At 38.0% G+C, this 14,149-nt stretch overlaps 1 protein-coding gene across 2 annotated transcripts in view; it reads left to right on the forward strand.

The window, feature by feature from the left end:
• The window catches only part of LOC107737106 (neuronal membrane glycoprotein M6-a), a 68,805-nt gene that overhangs the window by 14,109 nt on the left and 40,547 nt on the right, over window positions 1–14,149 (forward strand). Inside the window, exon 1 of one of the 2 annotated variants that reach the window (XM_016548538.1) lies at window positions 9,297–9,732. The exons of the other annotated variant lie outside the window; for it this stretch is intronic. Coding sequence (XP_016404024.1) covers window positions 9,696–9,732 — 37 coding nt within the window. The 5' untranslated portion in view covers window positions 9,297–9,695. Of the gene's footprint in view, window positions 1–9,296; window positions 9,733–14,149 lie in introns of those variants that run through there. 2 annotated transcript variants of the gene reach the window in all.

Here is a 14,149-nt window from a genome sequence, read left to right on the forward strand (position 1 = left end):
TTAGTTGTGGGCTGCCTCCCCAGGCTTCTGGGTATTTTTAAGTGGGCGGTCCCTCTGAATCCCGCTTAGTAAGTAGAGTCGACTTACTGAGTAAGTAACTTACTGACTACTCCGCTGAGTAGAATGCTCCCCCCTCTTCAGGGCTTTAAGTGAACAGCCTCTGCTCAGAGTGTAGCTGTGTGTGGATGGTTATGCTCCAGCTCAAGCTTGCTTTTCTCTGGAATATAGCGGTCTGAGGGCAGCTATGTTCTAGCCTGGCTTCTATAACTAGTTTGGGTTCCCCCTTGGCACATGCTCTCTCAAGTAAGTGTTGAAGTCTTGTCTAGCAATCTGCTATTCGAGGATAGCTGTGTTCCAGCTCGGAGACTGCTCCCCTTTTGGGGTTTTAAAGTAGTGGTCTCCTTGAGCCCCTTTGTAGACTGTGCTGTCTCCCCTTCTGGGTTTTAAGTAGATGGCCCACTCTGTGGTCTGGGCAAACTTCAGCATTATCTGAGGGAACTGCTATTCGAGGATAGCTGTGTCCAGCCCTCATCTTGGACTAATGATGTTTATGTGTTCGCACTTTAGTGAATCATTTACTGATGGTCCGGATCTCCCTCTTGTGAGCTCCTGGTCAATACACAGTGCTTCGCTAGCCTACTGTGGGACTGACACTGATTGGGGACCTCCCTCCTTAGTATAGCCATCTGAGGGTGGTTATATTCCAGCCATTGTTATGGCAGGACAGGCTTCCTTGATACAGCTATCTGAGGCTATCTTAGGATAGCTATGTGCTAGCTGTTCCCCTTTCCTAGAGTCTAGCTATCTGAGGATAGCAATATGCTAGTTTAGTGATTGCTCCCCTGCTTAGGGTTTTAAGTAGCTGTCTCCTTGAGCCCTTACCTAGACAGTGCTGTCTCCCCTCCTTGGGTTGTAAGAAGACAGCCCACTCTCTGTGGTCTGGGTAGTCTTAGTCGGTCCCCCTTTTGGTAGCCCCTTCCTAAGTACATAGCTATCTGAAGATATCTATGTGCTAGCTCAGTGACTGCTCCCCTTCTTAGGGTCTTTAAGTAGCGGTCTCCTTGAGCCCTTACCTAGACAGTGTTATCTCCCCTGCTTGGGTTGTAAGTATATAGCCCACTCTCTGTGGTCTGGGCAGCTTTTCAGGAAGGCCTTACCTGGCTATCTGGGCTAGCTGTGTATTGTTAATTCTAAAATGGTCTACGAGCCTTCATAAGACCCTTAGGATATAGCTATCTGAGGATTGCTGTGTTCTAGCTCAGCAGCTACTCTCCTTAATTTAAGTAGCGATCTCTTTATCGGGTTCCCTCATTCTGCCAGGTTATGTGAGCGGCCCAAGGCATCAGTGGCTTGGCCCCTTTCTGAGGAAAGGCTTGGTGTATGTCTGTCACTTCCTTGGTCTCTCACCAGGTGGACAGGCATGCGCCTTGGCATGGCATAGTTGGCATTTCGTTCCCCATGGTGTCCGCTAGACTGCAGTGTTTCTCAACCAGGGGTCCATGGACCCCTAGAGGTCCTTGACATAAGGCCAGGGGGTCCGTATAAAGTATGAATTTTTGTATAAATTTTGTATATTTTGACATGACATGTTACCATGAAAGAAAAATCCAATATAGTTGATGATATGGCCAAATACTGGACAAGTCAACTAACTTGAATTATACTTGACTGCATTTGGTCCTCACAAAGACACAAATGATACATAGATGAGTCAATTTTGTTCTGGGGGGTCCTTGAGGATGGTTCTGAATTGGACTGTGGTCCGGTACGCCAAAAGGTTGAGATTCACTGCGCTAGAGGACGCAGCGTGGGGTTCCCTAGAAGGGGAACATCTCGGGTTACGCATGTAACCATGGTTCCCCGAGAGGGAACGAGACGCTGCGTCCCCTCGCCATGCCTTCGGCCTACCTGTTTACATCTCAGACAACTAAGACAACATCTGAAGACAACATCTTCAGACAACTAAGTTGGTGATGTATTTAGCAGGTGCCCTTTCATGCTTCTGGGCATCCGCCTATGACGTCACGGGTCACATGGACCAATATGATTGCCGTTGTTTCACGTGTGCTTCAGACACCGGTCATGCTGGCAGCTTTCCCCATTGTGTCCGCTAGAGGACGCAGCGTCTCGTTCCCAGGAAAAAGCTCGTTTAAGGCAAGTGCAAGTCCTCAATTCTCAGGCATTCAAAGAGAATTAATCCTCTTTAGAGTCACATTTGCAGAATCTGTGATGATCAGTTGTTTCATTGAGAGAATCACATACACAATGAGTTTCATAAACATGTTTTATGTGCACTAAAGAGCACCAGCATAGCATTTAAATAATTACCAGTGTATCTATGAGCTCATCCAGGGGAAAATTAATAGATGGCAGTCAGCATGAATGATCAACACATTTATTGTAGCATTAAAAATCCATTTAGTCTTCTCCTCTAGGCCATTGTGTTGGAAACAGGATCAACATCATGACACGCATGCGGTTTTATGGCTCCTCCCACCATACAATTCAATGAACTGCCATTTGTGTAAAGCCAGTTGGCATCTGCACCTCTAAAATGAGAGATGTAGTGAAGGTATTTCATAGAGTGAGATGAAAGAATATGGGGGGTATGAATGAGTATTGTGTGTGTGTACATATTTATACATATGTAGAATGTGTATAGAAATTGTATAGAAATACCAAATGTGTATATACTTTTTAAATATGAAGACAAGGTTACATCAGTCCATTACATTGAAATGTTTTCAATCATCCTTCATTTATTGCAGCCTACATTCTTGGTCTTTCTGAATGTAATCAACAAAATAATTAATCAGGGAATATTTGGCATATTAAAACCGATTAGTGTCTAACACAATCCTCCTCTCCTCTCTCACTTTCTTGCGCTTCCACTCAAACCAAAATCAATCACAGCAGAAATATGTCATTAAATATTATTATACACACTGGGCTAATTGATTGAGGGTATGGTCAAATTTGATTTGTGTTGCCAGATGTGAGTAATTGCAGTCTATCTTGTCCAGTGTGTAGTGAGACTAATGAATTGGATTGTGCAGTTTGTGTGGTTTGAGTCATACATGATTGCAGTTTCACCCCTTTAAAAAAAGTATTGTTAATTTATAATATAGAAATTATAAATCACACATATAAATGTTTGGATATTTTACTTTTTCTTTTTTTATCTCACAATTCTGACTTTCTTGCAATTCTGAGGAAAAAAGGCAGAACTGATATAATTATGAAATGTCATAATTGTGAGATATAAACTCGCAATTGTGAGGAAAATAGTCAGAATTATGAAATAAAAAATTGCAATTATCTTTTTTAGTTTTTATTCCACAGAAAGCAGTGATTTAATTTGCTATAAGTGAAACAGGCAACAGAATACATCATTCTTTCTTTGAGCTTTGGTTTGATTAATTTTGTTCATTACCAGGCTGCAGCCTACAGTAGCAGGATGGAGGCAGAAAGCTGACAGCTCTTTACTCACATTCCAACATAGAGAAACAACAAACTATATATATATATATATATATATGTATATGTATATGTATATATGTACATGGGCCATTCTACTGAATTGGTCCAAACTGCTGTCCCACAACCAAAAAACACATTTAAAAAGCATTTAAGCATTCAAATCTTAGATGTTTACTAATATCCTTCTATTCTCTATTGAAACCCACAATAATATTTAAAATATTAGCAAGCTTAATATATATATAAAATCATCATTTATTAGGTACTTTCAATTGGGAGGTGGCCGTCCCGTACCCTAACCCCTATATTTCAACTTATGAAAATGACATTTTTTTTCCATTGTTGTTTTTAAAAATATCTTTTGATTCTTTTAAAAAGTAAAGTTAAAAAAATTTATATATTTTCTTTGTATATTATGAAACTTTATGTAAAAAAATGTGTCCCGCATTTTCATGTCACTACCGAAACAGTGCATGTTTTAGTCCATTGGCTGAGACTGAAATTAACTACACCCCTACATTTATGATCAGGAAATATTTATGTGTCACTTTCTTTCATAGCTACAGGGTGAGTAGATTGGCCCCATCGTTTTAAGGTAAATGTGTTCAAAAGTCTGAACAATCTGTGTGTAACACTTTTTTTCTGCAATTAAGCACACTTTTTTTATTCCATATCATTTAATTTTTATGTGTGTACAACTGTTCAGAACTGTGCTAGCTAACCATGTGCTGATTAGCATCTTTGAGATAGGTTCAGAAGTATCTAAAATTGTCACTACCGAAACAGTCACTACTGAAACATTTGGTGGAGGTTATCCCATAAAATTGTCACTACCGAAACAGTCTCGACTGAAACATGTAATCATTGTTTCGGTAGTGACAAATAACACATAAACCTCATATTTGGGGGAAATGTAAAAAAAATTAGTACAGTTATGCAATTTTTTTTTTATTTTAGTATGTTTTAGTAGTGTTTTAGTATGCAAGCTCTGAATTTTTTTAATAAAATAGCAAAAAAATATATTTACAATGTAGCCTAGATGTAAGCAAAATTGTAATATCAATATAACCCTTCTAATTAAATTATTATTACTGTGTTTCGGTAGTGACAAATTTGGGGAGAGGACAAATATTCAAAAAATTTCTGAAAATACAATATGAGAATTAAATGCGCAATTACTAGAAATGTGTACCTTGGAAAATTTAATGTAAAAATTTAACCCAACGGTTGGGTTAGTCCATATTTGACCCAAAGTTGGGTTGAAACAACCCAGCATTTTTTAGAGTGTATAAACTGTATATATATCCCTTATTTAGTATCTACTTTAGAAGAATTTAAACTATGGAAGCAGGTTATCTCATTCATTTTTATCTATAATCATTCAAGCAATGATCACAAAGCATTTAGAGATAAGAGCATTTTATCTAGGATGTAAATGCTTTCTTCTGAGCAGTTAATCAATCATTTAATTAACTTTTAGCACAGCTCTTAATCAGCAATCCTATGTCATTTTTATTATTATTATTATTATTATTTTAATTGAACCATGACCCCGTTATCAGAATGTTGTCTCACAAAAGACCAGTCAATAGGAAATCCTAGTCCCGTTTCTCCATATCTTGGACTGGATGACCAAGTAATAAATGTGCAGGCCCAGTTCTGTCACTTCCTTAATGCTCGAGGCATTCTGATTGGATGCTGGCCCTGGCAGCAAGACCCTATGGGGTTTAACATTTCATCCTCTTCGCTCTGCACTTATAATGTAGTGAACAATCAGATAAAGATGGGTGTGAAACTTCTTTACATTACATTCAACCAACTGTAAAGCAGAAACAAATGCTGTATTGTAAAAGTGGTGTGAAAATTGCTGTTTGAAGTACACAGTGGACAGAATATGCATATGCATGACATTAAAAACACTCCAGAAGCCACTTGTCCTTTAATTCCCATGGAATCCGGTAATTAACTAATGCTATTGTGCAAGTACAATAACATAATACTAAATATAAATTGGTGCTAATATTTACACTCATAAGAAGTTATGGTTCTGTTTGGTTTTGGTTCTTTTGTCTGCATCAGTTGGGCTCTGATGAAGATCTTGGCTTGTATGGAACCTATGACATTTATCTGGTTGAAAAAGCTGTCTATATAAAATGCATGAAATCAAGGATTCCAGTAGTAAATGGCCTCTACACATGTCAAATGTTGGAAGTTTGAAAACCCTAAGACAGTTCAGCTTGCTGCCTGTTCACTTTTGTATTGATTCATATCAGTAAGGTTTTGGTCATGGAGGTGACCAAGAACCCAATTACTTTCTAAGATGGAGAGGTGCTTTGCTGGGATGGGGTAGCTTTTAAACAACAACAAACTATACCCACAGTGAACGTCATGCTGTGGAGATGCTTTTCAGCAGCAGAAATTCGAAGACCAAATTCAGATATGCAGCTACTTAAAAAATACCCGGGAAGAACAATCCAGAAAATTGCTGAATAAAGAATCTGAATACTTATTCCAGTTTTGAAGTTAAGATTGATTGATTGATTGATTGATTGATTGATTTGCCTATTATAAAAAACATACTTTCAAAAGTTTGGAATAATTCGGATAATTTTTTTTAAGTCTCTTATACTCACCAAGGCTACATTTATTTGATTAAAAAAACAGTAAAAACCGTAATCCAGTGAATTATTGTTACAATTTAAAATAACGGGTTTCTATTTTATAATGTAATTTATTCCTGTGATAGCAAAGCTGATTTTTCAGCAGTCATTACGCCAGTCTTCAGTGTCACATGATCCTTCAGAAATCATTCTAATATGCTGATTTGGTGCTCAAGAAACATTTCTTCTTATTATCAATGTTGAAAACAATTGTTCTAATTACTGTAATATTTTTGGTGAGACAGTGAGACATTTAAACGTTTGGAGTAAGTATGATTTGAAGAATGACTACTTTTATTCACCAAGGATGCATTATTAAAAAAAGTGAATTTCAAATAAATGTTGTTCATTCAATTTTCTATTTATCAAAAAAAAAAAAAAGTATCAAGATATCTACAAAAATATTAAGCAGCTAAAACTGTTTTCAGCATTGATAATGCTGAGTCTGGCTACTGAAAATTCAGCTTTATCAAAACAAGAATAAATTACATTTTACAAAATATTCAAAAATAAATGTTATTTTAAATTGTAATATTTCACATTATTACTGTTTTAACTATATTTGATCAAGTAAATGCAGCCTTGGTGATCATAAGAGACTTCTTTCAAAAACATTAAACAATCTCAGTTATTCCAAACTTTTGACCTGCAGTGCAGGGGACATCTTTGGTTGCAAAAAAACTAAATGTAATTAACCAAAATATGGAAATTGTAATAGTGTCTTAATTCATTTGGAAGACACTTTGTATATGCACATGTACAGTAACACATTGTAGCTCAGAGAACGGAATAATGTTAGGAAGGTCTCTACATCAATCTCATTGCATTGACATTTAGACTGACAGCAGGTGCCAGTAGTACATCATAAGAAACAATCTTCCTGAAAAAAGTCAATCTCTACGTTACAGTCAGATGTAATCAGTTCACTAATTGCAGATGTGGTGAAGCATTATCTGTAATTTCTACACCTTAACAAATATATACATGACATCTATTGAATGCCCTTTTTGTCAAATAAATCTAATCGTTACGGATTTCTTAGGCCTGATTTTGATTAAATAGAGAACTGAAATTAAAACAACTGTTGTGTTTGCAGGCCAGTGTTGTAATTGTCAAAGCTCAATAGTGATTCATTATCATCAGAGAAAGAAAGCCCATTAACTTCAGAGAAGTACACACACAGCACATCTATTTGATTCTCAGCACTGACTGCAGTTTGGAGAAATATGTTTATGATAACAAGGCATTCCAGCTAATCTTCTTAAAACTCAAGCCAGCTGGCAGCATGTACCACAGTTCATGTTAATGACTTGCCTAGCATCCATTTTGACTCTCCTGTAACATCATGTGTTTACGTTGAACTGTTCTAGTTTTTAAATGAGTTATATTTGTACTATATTTAGATGCTTTGCATACATCAAAAAATTTAAGTTCTTAATGGCATACAGCATTCAAAACTGTTCATTTCACAAACAATTACCACATCTAGAGCATTATACAGGCACATTCTTACAGAAATATGAGTTATTGTCCTGCTGAGAGGTTGTAATGTATGACTCATCCCCTGTGAGCATCTCAGCCAATCAGAAAGCAGATGGCAGGTTGTGAGGTAAAGTGGAATTACTGTATGATAGTGATTAAGTGAACTGGGAAGCAATGCACATATTTATGTCTAACTCAGCAACAAGTGCTCTTAGAAACATTCACACATTAACATGCACATTCTCAAGAGGAGGTTCTGAGAGTTCTATCAAATAAGCAGCTTGTCTTTATGCAATTAAATAACCATATACATTTATAATCTCACATTATGCAGTTTGCTGACTTAAAATGCAAAGCAGCATTCTAGTCTTTAAAGTTGTTTTATTGCAATCTCAGACCTCTTTATGTTGCTAGGTTCTCAAGTCTGTTGGTAGCATTGTGGCAACAAATGTTCAGTTTTCAAGCTACTAGCGAGAGTGTCATTGACACCGATCAGAACAGCTGGAGGTGACAGGAACCTTTACAAAGAAAGCGCACTGCTGTGTCACTATAGTCACAACACTATTGATTTACTGTATTGAGTAATTCAATATGGAATAACTTAATTTACATTTTCAACATTGAGATTAAAATAACATGCATTTGCTACTATGAATAAATTATTTCTATTGTTAGTATTACTTAAAGGCTTCACTCATGTACTTCCTCTTTTACGCATATACACTGTACTGGTGCTATTTGGTGAGGAACTGAAACCAGACAGCTAGACAAATGCATATGCACATCTTACTTAAACTTTGTCAACAATTATATCTATTTCCTATTCATATAACTCCTGAATACTTTGATTACTTTGATTGGATGTCCAAGACATCCGGGTTGATGTTGTTTGTATACATCAACCTATCTTCCTGAATAAAGTTGAGAATTCTTTAGTGCACCAACTCTCTGTGTCTGTTCATTCATTCTCACAGGCCTGTGCAGGCCATACTTTAAAGCATTTTCTTTTTCCCCCTCATATTTTTCATATTTTCATTACTATATTACCATCATTTTCTTTTTATCAGACAAGGGGAATTGGTCTACTTGTCCCACAGATGACTGATTCTTGAGTACTAGTAACAAGGAAAAACAAAAAGTTTATGTATCATGGAATTATTGTGGATTAAGCACTTGTATTTCTAAGGACAAACAAGTTAGTTACAAAACAACCTAGTGATAATATCTGATCAATGCTGCTGCTATTAATGATGCTTTCTAAAAATGATTTTTAAATATACTAATAAAGGGCATTATCCAGTATAATAAACAGCTTTTTTGTTTCTGTGGGGTTCCAAGACAAAACTCTGACCTTTCCTAGTTTGAGCCTACCGATTTACTCATTTAATTTTAGTAGAGATTAAATGTATCTATCAAGGCATGAAATGTAAAAGCACACACTACTGTCCACAGGGTGACACAAGGAACACGGTGTGTGTGTGTGTGTGTGTGTGCGTTTTTGTGACAAATGAGGACATAAATTTGTATAATGACAAGGGTATGACATAGGTATTACAAGGAGAAGGTGACTTTTCAGGACATTACCCCCTGTATGTTGGAGTCTGCATGATGAAGGGAGGGAGGCCCTGCTGGTTACTGGGATACACCCATCCATCTGTTAGTGCAGGGAGTTGTTTTCAATGCGGTGCATTTTACATCAGCGCTAGAAAAGAGATCAGTTGTTCAAAACACCTACATTACTAAGGTTCAAGGTGTCTCAAATCTCTCGTTATTAAAATCAAACCTCCTAGAGATAATTACCACGCACCTATTTGTGAAGTCAACGAATATTTGACATTTGAAAACGTGCCTGTTTTCTTTTGCAATGGACAGCGTTTGAGAGACAGATAAACCGACAGCTGAAGATCGCTTTGAGTGATATCTGCGGTCGAGAACAGGAGCAGCGGAGCCACCGCACGCACGCACACACGCGCTCAATCTCCACCGCGGGTACAGCCACAGACGCTCATCCACTTGATCGGTATAGGCATTATTACATTTTATCCACTTCTGCAATCCGCGCGTTGATCCACAATGGAAGAGAACATGGAAGAGGGACAGACCCAGAAAGGTATTGGTTTCAAATTGCTTTGCTTCGCCATCATCCCCTCTTTTTTTTATCATGCGCGCTTGTCTTTGTGTTGATGCATACGTGTTTACAATCTAAATCAGGCAAGACTCTATTGATGGCGACTGCCACTAATGACTTTTATGATATTTTTACAGCCTTCAGAATCAGTAGTTGTATTGTTAAAGGCTGCAGCACAATTTGCAGTGATGTTGATAAAGACCAGTGCTTCTGTTAATTGGTGCTGGTGTGGTTTCAAGCGCACTGGTCAGTCAATGGGAATGACAATGGTCAGTGCGCTCATTTGTGTCATGATTTTTGTGCTTGTCTTAATGGATAATGAGGGTTTGTCACAGCTCTCTTTTCTTTCTCCCGCTCATTCTTTCTTTCCATCATTGGGCTGCTCTGGTTATCACCACAGTGCAGCCATTACAGAAAACAGTAGGGTCAGATTAGATTAGTGTGGCTGTTCACTGCCTTTTGTCTGTTAAACTGTTTACTTTACACGATTGTCACTCATCTGATTTAACAAGCTTTTTGTGCTAACATCACAAGCCAAACGCAGCTTTTGTGATGTGTTTGGCTTGGGAGGCATGTGGGAGAGGGCGTCTGTTGCTGCATGTATTAAAAATGAGTTGTGAGAACACTGTATGCCATGCAAGAATGTTGATTTGGATCCATTAAAATACATTGAATTTATGTACAGGTGAGGAGGTGTCCAATATTTCTGATGAAGATGGTTTGCTTAGTCTTAAATAAGCCTGCAGTGTCTCTCCCACTCACACGCCCACTCTCATGCTTTAATTTTTCTATTATTGCTGTAGTTGGACGTGCTGAAGAACAATAGGCGGCAAATATAAGGTGGGGCAGGGGGGAGTTTAATGAATAAGGCAGGATGCTATAGCATGAGTGGATATGTTTCATCAAAATGGTGCTTATGAGCAGCACAGCTCTTCTTTAACGGCACTGCTTTCCTGCCATAAGTGACCCACTTATGAGATAGAGAGAGAGAGAGGCTGGGGCAAGAGAGAAAGGAAATCAGGGCGGCACTGAGCATGCAAAATTATCTCTTTTTAACCCATACTGTACCCCTGTGCCTTGTTATTGCCTCAGAGAACGAATTACGACCAACTGTTGATCAAAACACCATGTGTTGGAAGCGTTTAGGTTGCATAAGGCTTGATATGAGACAGTTTGAATTCAATTCACATAGACTTTAAATAGAAGGTGCGTTGGTTTCTGCTGATGCTGGTCTTGACTGTCAGTGTGAACACCCACAATGAAATGCCTTACACACCGCCTACAGAAGCTGCTCAACAGATGCGCAGTCCTTCAGCGTTTTCTGTGGAAATCAATTATTTTCACTTCACTCATGTGAGGAAGCACTTTGCAATAACAGTGTTTAAAGACTGCCCATGGGGACCATCAGCGAGGGATTCTCTCAGACCCAATCCAGCTCTCCTTATCACTCTCTCTCTCTCTGTATGTGAATGAATTTCAGCTCTAGCTTTCCAGTCCTCATTGTTGATGGTCTTTTCTTTTGTAATGTCTTGTTCTCACTGGGAATAAAGATGTTATTTAATAATTAGTGTGGAAGTAGTTACTAGACATAAGGGGCATGAAAAGGAGTTATAAGATATACCTGCTGCGGATATATAGAGACTTCATTAGGCAAAATATCAACTATATGAACAGTTCATTGTAACACAGGCAGCATCACATGAAAACTGGCTGGTTGTGGGGGTTAAGATAGATAAATCATTCATCTTCAGCAGATGGCAGAGTGCTCTGGATTAATTCTCATCTTTAGTGTCCATAAATGGATCAGCAGGCAGATAAACTACTGTCACAAGCTATGCACTTCCAATGGATACAATTAAGTTTTTATGCATGAATGTGTGTGTCATGGTTTGTTGAGAGTTGAGACTGAGTCCATGGCCACAGTATGATTTTCATTCAAATGTATAATTGTATGGCTGTAACATATCATTAGAGCTGTGGCATCATATACTGTATGTATTGGATACAAAACTTCTTGCAATCATAAATCAAAAAAAGCAATTACACTCCTTTGAGTGCATAGATTAAGCCACGGCTTGACCTAGAGGCAGTTTTTGGGTTGAAACTGTATTGATCTTGCTCTTGGGACATGCTACAGTGCATAGTGAAATTAAATACTTGGGACTGTCACTGCCTCGTTCTTTCTCCACGGCCATCATTCAAACACTCTCGTTAACTGCATAAACTCAAATGCAGAAGTGAAATCGATTCTCCGCACTTTGATTTGCGTATTCATATGCTCACTAACATTATTTAGCCATTGTTATGAAGCATCAGACTGTATAAATCATGTTTCATAAGGTCTTAGTGAATGGGTCATAGTGTCAGTCACCCACAGAACAGGGTTGGACCAAATTCCTGTTATGATATTAATATGGCTTTTGAATGCAGTTCTGAGAGAAAAAAAGTTATGTTCTTACGAAGAAAGAACTTATGTTCATACTTTTACGTTCTCCTTAAGAAAATAAAATTTTGGTGTGTCCTGAATTTTGTTGCACATAAATGGCCCAAGGTTCATCACTTAATTTCGTTAGGCACTGTAGTTGAACAACTACTAACACTAGTTCACTACAAAGTTACTGCATTTAAACTAAAGTGTCTGTTCATGTTACTACAGAGAGCATCCGTTCTGAAGAAATAATAGAAATACCATGCAGTCATTGACTATTTTTTTTTGTTTGCTTGAATTTTTTTTAAAAGTCATGATGTCATAGAATTGAAGATTTGTTTTCAGAAATGTAATCATTCAGTGACAGAAGAAGGACTTTGAAGTAGGATTCAGAATGAGATTCTCTGTGTACTATTGATCTTTTGCTTCTTTTGTTGTTTTCTTTGCCACGTACCTTCAAAAGTATGATAGTTCTGTGTACTCATTTGAAATATGTCGCTTCTTCCTGCCTCTTGATCAATGATGTCCTCTGGGCTAGAAACCCTCTGATTGATGTCCTGAGCTGTTTCAGTGTAAATAAACATTTCATGATTCACTGAATTGTGCATTGTTGGGTGCTTGTGTCAAACTTTTATAGATAATTTTGAAAGCTGTTTGAATCATTTTTACTTATTTGTTGCAGGTTACTTTTCAGGGCACTCAAATAAAAAATTAAATAAAAAAAAGAACAAGGACGACTAAATATTGTCTTGTGACATAATATTCACTTCTTGAAGCAACCTAGCAGTGTGCGTCTAGAGTGCCTTAAAGCCATTTCAGGTATGTGTGAAATGAAATTAAATGATGGTTTTGATTAACGATAGTGTAATCAGAGTTTGTTAATTAGCAACTGCTTTGTCAGAATGTCCTAAAGCCATTTTCAACAAGCATGACAGTCACTGCTCACAATATAATAGAGGCCAAGTATCTCACTGAAAGCTTTTATTCAGCTTCATTGATTTTACAGGTTTAGTTAAGAACTGTGAAATAATTTGCTAATCATGTACAGGGATCCCACAGTCATGGAAAATGTAAAAATCTGATATTTTAAAGGGTTAGTTCACCCAAAATGAAAATTAGCCCATAAATTACTCAAGTCATCCTAGGTGTATAGGACTTTCTTCTTTCAGACGAATCCAGTCGGAGTTATATTAAAAATTGCCTTTGATCTTTCAAGCTGTTTCATGGCACTCAGCAGGTGTTGCATGCATCAGCCCAAAAGCAGTTAAATAAAATGCGCCCATCCATAAAAAAAAGTGCCTCACACGGCTCCAGGGGGTGAACAAAGGCCTTCTGTAGCGAATCTGTCATGAATCCGGTCCATGAACTTCCGTCTGCTTACCATCAGAGGTCACCCTTTCCATTACATTGACTCTCGCACTACACAAACGGTTGCATATCATCCCGGACTACATATCCCATCATTCATTGCACTGATTGCACACAATACTGATTGCGCACAGCACTGATTGCACACAGCTGTTTCATATTACTCACTCACTATTTAACACTCACTCAAACAACCATTCTCTGCCGAGTATTGTATGCGCTTATCGCAAGCAGTGATAGCTACTTTACAGAGCCCTCGTTAGTTTCCCAGCCCAGCCTAGTCTTGCCTTGTCTGTTTTCCCGGTTTCTGATCTTTGCCTGTTTTCCTGGATTTATCCCCTCTAGTCTCGCCCTTTTGATTCTGTTCGCCGATCGTTGACCCACGCTAGCCCTAGGATTATTCTTGTGTCTTGCCCGCCATATACCTGTTTGCCATTGTTCGACCCTGCCTGTGTTTCTGACCTCTTCTGCTTTAATAAAAGCTTGCACATGGATCCGCACGTCTCACATCTTGTCAGCCCCGTTACAGAATGGTTACTATTGTCAAACCATGGTAACCACAAATTAACCATGGTTTTTGCTACACTAACCATAGTTTAACCA

The sequence above is a fragment of the Sinocyclocheilus rhinocerous genome, unplaced genomic scaffold, assembly GCF_001515625.1.
Source record: "Sinocyclocheilus rhinocerous isolate Xijiao unplaced genomic scaffold, SAMN03320098_v1.1 scaffold344, whole genome shotgun sequence".
In the NCBI taxonomy this organism is placed as follows: Eukaryota; Metazoa; Chordata; class Actinopteri; order Cypriniformes; family Cyprinidae; genus Sinocyclocheilus; species Sinocyclocheilus rhinocerous.